The sequence below is a fragment of the Callithrix jacchus genome, chromosome 2 (genome assembly GCF_049354715.1).
Source record: "Callithrix jacchus isolate 240 chromosome 2, calJac240_pri, whole genome shotgun sequence".
Classification (NCBI taxonomy): domain Eukaryota; kingdom Metazoa; phylum Chordata; class Mammalia; order Primates; family Cebidae; genus Callithrix; species Callithrix jacchus.
In genome coordinates this window covers 12,987,776-12,998,178 of record NC_133503.1, presented here as the reverse complement: position 1 = coordinate 12,998,178, position 10,403 = coordinate 12,987,776, and the positions used below count along the sequence as shown (strand labels likewise).

The following is a 10,403-nucleotide window of genomic DNA, read 5'->3' as shown; positions in this document are numbered from 1 at the left end:
GTGCCCCCTGAAGATGGAGAGATAGGCCGGAAGACACGTGCCCCCTGAAGATCTGGAGAGAGGCCAGAAGACATGTGCCCCCTGAAGGTGTATAGTCTGGAAGACACGTACCCCGTGAAGATCGACGTAGCAGTTACATCAGACTGGGACGCTTCCTGTTTACAGGAGTGCAAACACGCCTCGGCCTCCTGAATCGCTGGGACTGCAGGTGCGCACCACCAGCTAATTTTATAGTTCTTTGCTTTAAAACCCCTGCCCCGTCCTCACTTGGGGCTGACGCCATTTTGGGCCTCAGCCCGTCTGTACCCAGGCGCTCATTAAAACAGTGAGTTGTTCCTTGGCGCGCTCTCAGGATTTGAACCGAAAATAGAGCCTTGCAGAGACCAGGCTGACCAACATGGGGAAACCCGGTCTCTACTAAAAATACAAAAATTAGCTGGGTGTGGTGGTGGGCACCTGTAATCCCAGCTTGTCGGGAGACTGAGGCAGGAGAATCGCTTGAACCCGGGAGGCGGACGTTGCAGTGAGCTAAGATCACGCCATTGCACTCCAGCCTGGGCAACAAGGGCAAAACAACAACAACAAGAAAAATTACCTGACCAGGCACGGTGGTGTACACCTGTAATCCCAGCACTGTGGGAGGCCAAGGTGGGAGGATCAGTTGAGGCTGGTAGTTCGAGACCAGCCTAGTCAACATAGCGAGACCCCATCTTGATAAAAAATGTTTTTAAAAATTAGCTGAGCTACTAAAAAGTAGGCTGTAGTTCCAGCTACTTGAGAGGCTGAGACCGTAGTGATCTGTGATCGGGCCACTGCACTCCAACCTGGGTGACAGAGCCAGACGCTGTCTCAAAAAGAAAAAAAAAGTGACTGCCACACATAGTTGTCTATTTCTTTCTTCTATTATTATTATATTTTGAGACAGTCTCACTCTGTTGCCCAGGCTGGAAGGCAATGGTGCCATTTCAGCTCACTGCAACCTGTACCTCCAGGATTCAAGTGATTCTTCTGCCTCAGCCTCCTGAATAGCGTGGACTCCCAGCTATTCAAGTCCCAATATGCCCAGCTAATTTTTGTATTTTTTAGTACAGATGGGGTTTCACCACGTTGGCAAGGCTGATCTCGAACTCCTGACCTCAGGTGATGCAACGGCCTTGGCCTCCCAAATTGTTGGGATTACAGGCATGAGCCATGGCACCCGGCCGACATCATAGATTTCTGGCTTTAAAAAATCCCTGGTGTGCTGATTGAGCCTCCTCCCCAGTCTTACAGAGGAAGGAACTAAGACACAGAGAGGGTGAAAAAAGTGCCCAAAGACACACAGTCAATTTCGGACCCGGCTCCAGTTCTCTCCAGGGCTTTTCCACACCTGTGGAAGAGCTGCCAGTCTTGTCAAGGTTGCCAGTCCCTGGGATCTTGCTGGTTCCTGGCTCCCTAAAATATAGGCCCCAATGGTCCTGCCCCACTTTCCTGTCCTGGCTTCAGCTCCCCACTCCCACCTGCAGACGATTGGGAGCTGTGACCTCAGCTCTGTGGTCCCAAAGGGAGGTCAGCAAAAGCAGCCGTCGGGGGATTTATTGTCCAACAGGAAGGGCTGTGATCAGTGTCTTCTGCTGCTCTTCCCTAGATCAACCATTTCCTGGCCCTGGCCCCTCTGTTGATTCTTCTGCTAACCTGATATGGAGGAGGGGTGGACAAGGGCCTGGGATGGAGACCCTTGATACCCCCAGCTCTGACATAAACAGGCAGAAGGGCTCTCTGTCCTCAGATCTGACCCCTGTCTGCACTCTGTTGGCATTCCACGGTGAGGCCCTTCAGCCTCATTTGGGCAGAAGGTGTCCCGGGGACTGCAAAGGGCTTTCTTTTTTCTTTTCTTTTTTTTTTTTAATAGAGACGGGGTTTCACTATGTTGGCCAGGTTGGTCTGGAACTGCTGACCTCAGGTAATCCACCCACCTCAGCCTCCCAAAGTGCTGGGATTACAAGCGTGAGCCACCACGCCTGGCCTCTTTTCTTTTTTTTTTAATAGAGATGGGGTTTCACTATGTTGGCCAGACTGGTCTCGAACTCCTGACCTTGTGATCCACCTGCCTCAGCCTCCCAAAGTGCTGGGATTATAGGCGTGAGTCACTATGCTCTTTTATTTGTTTTTAGAAACAGGATCTCCTTGTGTTGCACAAGCTGGAGTGCAGTTGTGCCATCATAGGTCACGGCAGCCTTGAACTCCTGGGCTTAGGCGACCCTCCCACCTCAGCCTCTTGAGTAGCTGGAACTACAGGTGCACACCACCATGCTTAGATAAGTTTTGTATTTTTAGTAGAGGGGGAGGTTTCACTATGTTGCCCAAGCTGGTCTTGAACTCCTGGGTTCAAGCAATCCTCCTGCCTTGGGCTTCCAAAGTGCTGAGATTACAGGAGTGAGCCACCGTTCCCAACCATATTTCTTAATATGATCTAATCACATACCTACTGATAAATATTTATCACGATAACTTTTCTTGTTGTAAACAATGTTGCAATTAACATCTTTAGGTAGGCACAAATTTGTGCAAAGTACATGTATTTCTGTAGCAAGATTCCTAGAAAGGAAATGGTAGGTCAAAGATAGACACATTTGACAGTTCAATGGTTATTGTCAAATGCCTTCTAAGAAGTTTTCTGGGAGGCCGGGCGCGGTGGCTCACACCTGTAATCCCAGCACTTTGGGAGGCTGAGGCAGGTGGATCATGAGGTCAAGAGATCGAGACCATCCTGGTCAACATGGTGAAACCCCGTCTCTATTAAAAATACAAAAACTTAGCTGGGCATGGTGGCGCATGCCTGTAATCCCAGCTACTCAGGAGGCTGAGGCAGAATTGCCTGAACCCAGGAGGCGGAGGTTGCGGTGAGCCGAGATCGCACCATTGCACTCCAGCCTGGGTAACAAGAGCAAAACTCTGGCTCAAAAAAAAAAAAAAAGTTTTCTGGGAATGGGCGCAATGGCTCACACTGTAATCAAAGCACTTTGGGAGGCCAAGGCAGAGGATCACCTGAAGTCAGGACTTTGAGAGCAGCCTGACCAACATGGAGAAACCCCGTCTCTACTAAAAATACAAAAATTAGCTGGGTGTGGTGGCACATGCCTGTAATCTCAGCTACTCAGGAGTCTGAGGCAGAATTGCTTGAACCCAGGAGGCAGAGGTTGCAGTGAGCCCAGATTGTGCCATTGCTCTCCAGTCTGGGTGACAGAGCAAGAGTCCTCCTCAAACAAACAAAACAAAAAAAACAGAAAAGAAATGCCTTCTAAGAAGTTTTCACTGGCAGGGCACGGTGGCTCTTGTTTGTAATCTCAGCACTTTGGGAGGCTGAGGCAAGTGGATCACTGTAGCCCATGAGCTTGAGACCAGCCTGGGCAACATAGTGAGACCCTGTCTCTAAAATAAAAAGCGAGGAAAAAAAAAAAAAAAACAACAACAACAAAAATTAGCTAGCCCTGGTGGCTTATACTTGTAATCCCAGCTGCCCCAGGAGGCTGAGGTGGGAGGACTGCTTGAGCCTGGGAGGTTAAGCCCCAGGAGGCTGAGGGGGAGGACTGCTTGAGCCTGGGAGGTTAAGCCCCAGGAGGCTGAGGGGGAGGACTGCTTGAGCCTGGGAGGTTAAGACTGCAGAAAGCTGTGATAGCGCCACTGCACTCCAGCCTGTGCAACGGAGTGAGACTGTCCTAAAAAAGAAAATAAAGGTTTTCACCGACATTCTTTTTTTGTTTTGTTTTGAGACAGGGTCTCTCTCTGTTGCTCAGGCCAGGGTGCAGTGGCATGATCATATCTCACTGCAGCCTCAAATGCCTGGGTCTTTCCACTTCAACCTCCCAGCTAGCTGGGACCTACAGGCGCATACTGCCATGCTTGGTTAATTTTTAAATTTTTTTGTAGAGACAGGGTCTCACTGTTTTGCCCAGGTCTCAAGCAGTCCTGCTGTCTTGGCCTCCAAAAAGCACTTGGGATTACCAGCCACAGCACCTGGCCACCAGCCTGCAGTCTTATCATCACTGAGTTCGTGTCCACCTGCATCCTGTCCAATATTCCGTACCACCAACCTTTCAAATTTTTCTTGGTTGGGCACAGTGGCTCATGCCTATAATTTCAGCACATTGGAAGGCCAAGGCAGGCAGATCACTTGAGCCAGGAGTTTGAGACCAGCCTGGGCAAACATTATACAAACACTATACAAAAATTAGCTGGACTGGCCGGGCTCAGTGTCTGAAGCCTGTAATCCCAGCACTTTGCGAGGCCGAGGCAGGTGGATCACAAGGTCAAGAGAATGAGACAATCCTGGTCAATATGGTGAAACCCCATCTCTACTAAAGATACAAAAAAAATTAGATGGGCATGGTGGCACGTGCCTGTAATCCCAGCTACTCGGGAGGCTGAGGCAGGAGAATAGCCTGAACCTAGGAGGCGGAGGTTGCGGTGAGTCGAGATCGCACCATTGCACTCCAGCCTGGGGAACAAGAGTGAAACTCTGTCTCAAAAAAAAAAAATAAAATAAAATAAAATAAATTAGCTGGGCTTGGTGGCTCGTGCTGGTAGTCCCAGCTACTCCAGAGACAAAGGTGGGAAGATACCTGAGCCCGGGAGGTTGAGGCGGCAGTGAGCCAAGATTGTGAGGCTGCATTCCATCCTGGGTGACAGAATGAGACCCTGTCTCAAAACAATTCTTTTTTTTTTTTGATCAATATTCGAGTCATAGTTTTGGTTAGCATTTCCCTTATTGCTAGTGAAGCAGAACATGTTTTGAAATGTTTGCTGGCTGTTTGTGCCTCTTCCTCTGTGACCTTTCTCAGTGATTTGCCAATAGGCATTTGCAGTTCGTTCTTCTGTTCTTTCTTTTCTTTATTTTTTTCTTTTCTTTTCTCCTTTCCTTTTTTTGTTTTTTTATGGAGTTTCTGTCACCCAGACTGGTGTGCAGAGGCGCGATCTCGGTTCACTGCACCTTTGCCTACCAGGTTCAAGTGATTCTCGTGCCTCGGCCTCCTGAGTACGTGATATTATGAGTATGTGCCACCATGCCTGCCTAATGTTTTGTATTTTTAGTAGAGGTGGGATTTCACCATGTTGGCCAGGCTGGCCTCAAACTCCTGACCTCAGGTGATTACAGGTGTGAGCCACCATGTCCCACCATTTGCAGTCCTTTCTTCACGTAACTCTCCAGTTGCCATTGTTGCCAGTTATAGAATTTTAGGTTTGAAATGGTTTTCTGTTGGAATTCTGTAGACAATGTTCCACTGCCTCTGAGACTCCATGGTTGCTAGTGAGAAGCCGGGTGCCATGTTGATTTCTGATCCTTGGTATATGACCTGTTATTTTCTTTCTGAAAGTGTTTCGGATCTTCTCTTTACCCCTGATATTCTGAAATCCAGTCGTTCCAGGGGTCTCTGTGCATTTACCATCCTAGATACCTTTTTAATCTAGAGACTCATATATTTCAGCTCTGGACATTTTCTTGTGTGTTTTTCTTTTTAAAATAATAATTTCTTCTCTTTGTTCTCTTTTTGAACTTTTGTTTGAGGTTAGACTCCCTAGATTGATCCTCCAAACCTGTTTCTTTTTCTTTCTTTCTCTTTCTTTCCTTTGCTCTAGTTTATTTCCCTTGATTTCAATCTAAGACGCTTCTACTGGAAGGTAAATTTCAGCTGTTACAGTTTTAATTTCCCAGAGCTTTCTGTGTTTCTCTGGAAGGATGCCAAGCTAGGGAGGTCAGGGGCATATAAAAGTGGTCTGGGCTCCTGATTGTGCCCTTCCCCTCTTCTCTGAGAGCTACCGTTGAGGTTCCTCATGGCTCCTCCAGTCTGGACTCTGGTGCTGCTGGTGGGGGCTGCCTGGGGTCAGGGTCACACGCCTGCCCATCTCAGGTAAGCTGGGCCCAGGGGGTAATGATAAACTGGGGTAAGTTGAGAGTGGCTGTAAAGAATACGGAAGGGCAGAACTGGAGGGGGTGAGCAGACTAACTACAAAAGACCTGGAGAGTGGCCGGGTGCGGTGGCTCATGCTCGCAATCCCAGCACCTCAGGAGGCCGAGGCAGGCAGATCATAGGTCAAGAGATTGAGACCATCCTGGCCAACATGGTGAAAACCCATCTCTACAAAAAATATAAAAATTAGCCAGGTGCAGTGGCTCACACTTGTGATCCCAGCACTTTGGGAGTCCAAGGCAAGTGGATCACGAGGTCAGGAGTTTGAGACCATCCTGGACAACATGGTGAAAACCCATCTCTATGAAAAATACAAAAATTAGGCAGGCGTAGTGGCTCACACCTGTAATCCCAGCTCTTTGGGAGGTCAAGGGAGATGGATCATGAGGTCAGGAGTTTGAGACCAGCCACGAGCTCAGGAGTTGAGACTAGCCTGGCCAACATGGTGAAAGCCTGCCTCTACTAAAAATACAAAAATTAGCTGGGCTTGGTGGTGCACACCTGTAATCCCAGCTACTGGGGAGGCTGAGGCAGGAGAATCGCTTGAACCCAGGAGGCAGAGGTTGCAGTGAGCCGAGATCATGCCATGGCACTCCAGCCTGGGTGACAGAGCAAGACTCTGACTCAAAAAAAAAAAAATACAAAAATTAGCTGGGCGTGGTGATGTGCACCTGTAGTCCCAGCTACTTGGGAGGCCGAGGCAGGAGAATCACTTGAACCCAGAGGTGGAGGTTGCAGTGAGCTGAGATCGCACCACTACACTCCAGCCTGGCCTGGAGACAGAGTGAGACACCATCTCAAAAAAAAAGAAAAAAAAAGACCTGAAGAAGAAGGTGGGAGCCCAGTGGGATGGAAAGAGGTTGATCTTGACCAATGAACAGGAATGGGGAGAGCTGCACAGCCCCAGAGCCTGGAATTAAGGATTGGGTTCTAGGAGCAGGACAGGGCTGCAATGTGAGGAGGGACAAAGGAGGTGTAGAGCTGGAAGACAGATTTAAGGCTAGGAGAGAAGGATAGGAGGGGTCAGGCCCTCAGGAAATGGGCAAGACCCAGGGTAGACCCGGCTGACGAGAGAGACTTCAAGTACAAGGAAGCAAAGAAATAATGGCTGTCAGGCCAGGCACAGTGGCTCGGGCCAGTAATCCCAGCACTTCAGGAGGCCTAGGTGGGCAGATCACCTGAGTTCAGAAGTTCAAGACCAGCCTGACCAACGTTGTGAAGCCCCATCTCTACTAAAAATACATGGGAGCTCATGCCTGTACTCCCAGCTACTTGGAAGGCTGAGGCGGGAGAATCACTTGAACCTGGGAGGCAGAGGTTGCGGTGACCGAGACCACATCATTGCACGCCAGCCTGTTCAACCACAGCAAAACTCGGTCTCACAAGAAAAAAATGGTGCATGCCTTGGTGTCCTGCACTGTGTTTGGGAGGATTCAGACAAGTCGAACTTCAACGACAGAAAGAGGACGGCTGTGCGCAGTGTAATCCCAGCCGTCTGGGAGGGCGAGGTGGGAGGATCGCATGAGGCCAGGCATTCAAGATTAGCCTGCACAACATAGAAAGACCCCATCTTTACAAAAACTAAAAATAAATTAGCTGGGCGTGGTGGCATGCTCCTGTAGTCCCAGCTACTTGGGAGGTGGGAGGATTGTTGGAGTTCAGAGGTGTGAGGCTGCAGTGAGCTGTGATTGCGCTATTGTACTCCAGTCTGGGTGCTGGGAAAAAAAAAAGAAAAAGAGAAAAAGTCAAGTTACATACGTGCACTGCATAAACACTGGTCATTCTTACGTGACCACTCAGAAAACTTAAAATCACTGAGTCTTATAACTCTTGACAATGACCAAGGTTGCATTTTTCTTTCTCCCAACCACCCCCAAGGAGAGGGAAGCCTCTGGATCAGAAGCTGGGCGTTCACAGCTCTGGGGACAATGGTGAGTTGGAAACCAGGAGTGCTAAGATTTCTTCTCCCCCCTCAGAACCCACATTGTGCACCAGAACGCCAGTCCCTGAGTTCCTAGCCCAGGAGCGGCCATTTCCAGTCCCCTCCGAGCGTCAGCCAGAACTACAAAATGGGTCCTGGCAGGCCAAGTCCAGTCCTCCAACCTCAGTTCATAACCCCTGACCTTGTCATTTCGTCCATTCTCCTAGCCCCAGATTTCTCCTAAAAGATTCTTTCAAATCTCTGCCTGGGCCGGGCACTGTGGCTCCTACCTGTAATCCCAACACTTAGGGAGGCTGAGGTGGGAGGATGGCTTGAGGCCAGGAATTTGAGAACAGCCTGGGCAACATAGGGAGACCTCGTCTCTACAAAAAATGAAGAGTCTCTGGACTCCAATTCCAAAGACAGCTTTTTCTTTTCTTTTCTTTTCTTTTTGAGACAGCGTCTCCCCCTCTCGCACAGGCTAACGTGCAGTGGCATGACCTCGGCTCACTGCAATCTCCCTGTCCTGGGTTCAAGCAATTCTGCTGCCTCAGCCTCTCGAGTAGCTGGGATTATGTGTGTGCACCACCACACTGGGCTAATGTTTGTATTTTTGTATATATTTAAAAAAAATATATGGAACACTTCACGAATTTGCGTGTCATCCTTGTGCAGGGGCCGTGCTAATCTTGTCTGTATTGTTCCAATTTTAGTACATGTGCTGCCGAAGTGAGCACTAGTTTTTGTATTTTTAGGGGAGATGGGGTTTCACTGTGTTGGTCAGGCTGATCTCAAACTCCTGGCATCGTGATCCACCTGCCTTAGCTTCCCAAAGTTCTGGGATTACAGGTGTGAGCCACTGCACTCGGCCTTCTCTCTCTCTCTCTCTCTCTCTCTCTCTCTCTCTCTTTGAGATGGAGTCTCAATCTCCTGCCCAGGTTGGAGGTCAGTGGCTCGATCTGGGCTCACTGCAACCTCCGCCTCCCAGGTTCAAGCGATTCTCCTGCCTCAGCCTCCCGAGTAGCTGAGACTACAGGTGTGCGCCACCACACCCGGCTAGTTTTGTGGTAGCTTTCTCTAAGCTTAGCAATCTTGCTACTTCCATCTCCCCATGTGACTCTGGGCACTCTCCCTGCCCTCTCTGAAACCTCAGTGACCCATTCTTCCTAGACGTCCTTACCCAGTGTGATTTTGAAGATGACACCAAACCCCTCTGTGACTGGTCCCAAGTGTCTGCAGATGACGGAGACTGGGTTCGAGCCAGTGGGCCCTCTCCTGCCGGCACCACTGGGCCCCCTGGGGGGTACCCGAATGGAGGTGAGGCACTTGGGTCAGTGAGCAGGGAGGTGGCTGGTAGGTAGGGGTGGCAAGAGAAGTGGATAGGTGGGGGCAGCCCTCGGGGGTGGCTGGGCCTTAGGGTCATGGGTTCTGCCTCCCGCAGAGGGCAGCTATCTGCATATGGAATCGAACAACTTTCACCGGGGCGGAGTGGCCCGCCTGCGCAGCCCTGACCTGTGGGAGCGAGGACCCCTCTGCGTGCGCTTCGCCTACCGCATGTTTGGACTGTCTTGGGGTGCCCAGCTCAGGCTGCTGCAGCTCTTGGGTGAACAGGGCCACCGCCCCCACGTGCTCTGGAAACACAGGAACACCCAGAGACCCTCCTGGATGCCCACTAGTGTCACTGTGCCTGCAGGGTTCACCCTGCCCACCCGGGTGAGGCCAGGGGCAAATCATGGGACCTCGGGGGGAATCTGGGTGTTGGGGATTCTGGGGCTGGGGATGTGGCAGAAGGGGATTGTGGGGGCCAGGCCATCTGAATTCAGAAAGGAAACTAGGGGCCAGGGTCCCCTTACCCTCCTCTTGCAGCTGATGTTTGAAGGCACACGGGGTAGCACTGCCTACCTGGACATCGCCCTGGACACCCTCTCTGTCCGCCGGGGCTCCTGCAACCGCGGTGAGTCCCTGTCCCTCCTCCTCCCACCTGCCCTCGGACCCTTTTCTCTCCACCCTTGCACAACCCAGAGTGGCAGGAGCAGCTCATGGGCCAGGATTCTGGTTGCTTCCTCTGCCTCTGCCCTCCACAACTTTGACTCTGGAAGCAGCCACACCTAAAGAGAAAGAGATCTCGGCCCAGCACAGTGGCTCAGACCTGTAATCCCAGCACCTTAGGGGGCCAAGGTGGGAGGATGGCTTGAGGCCAGGAGTTTGAGATCAGTCTGGGGCAACATAGTAAGACCCCATCTCTACAAAATATGTATATATATATATAATTTTTTTTTTTTTTTTGAGATGGAGTTTCGCTTTTGTCAGCCAGGCTGGAGCACAGTGGCACAATCTTGGCTCACTACAACCTTTGCTTCTCGGGTTCAACTGATTCTCTTGCCTCAGCCTCACAAGTAGCCGAGATTCTAGGCGCCTGCAGCCATGCCCAGCTAATTTTTGTATATTTAGTAGAGATGGGGTCTCACTGTGTTGGCAAGGCTGGTCTAGAACTCCTGACTTCACGTGATCCGCCCACCTCAGCCTCCCAAAGT

At 50.4% G+C, this 10,403-nt stretch overlaps 1 protein-coding gene and 1 non-coding gene across 4 annotated transcripts in view; one reads left to right on the top strand and one right to left on the bottom strand.

Moving 5' to 3' along the window:
- The window catches only part of ZAN (zonadhesin), a 66,557-nt gene continuing 56,154 nt past the window's right edge, over positions 1-10,403 (top strand). Inside the window, exons 1-5 of one of the 3 annotated variants that reach the window (XM_035280891.3) lie at positions 1-208; positions 7,827-7,879; positions 9,040-9,186; positions 9,311-9,582; positions 9,736-9,823. In XM_035280891.3, coding sequence (XP_035136782.3) covers positions 9,328-9,582; positions 9,736-9,823 — 343 coding nt within the window. In that variant the 5' untranslated portion in view covers positions 1-208; positions 7,827-7,879; positions 9,040-9,186; positions 9,311-9,327. Of the gene's footprint in view, positions 209-5,260; positions 5,889-7,826; positions 7,880-9,039; positions 9,187-9,310; positions 9,583-9,735; positions 9,824-10,403 lie in introns of those variants that run through there. The other 2 variants (XM_035280878.3, XM_035280884.3) reach the window with 2 other exon arrangements.
- On the bottom strand, positions 8,500-8,606 carry LOC118151792 (U6 spliceosomal RNA). Its single transcript, XR_004740201.1, has one exon. It is a non-coding gene; the product is annotated as a U6 spliceosomal RNA (small nuclear RNA).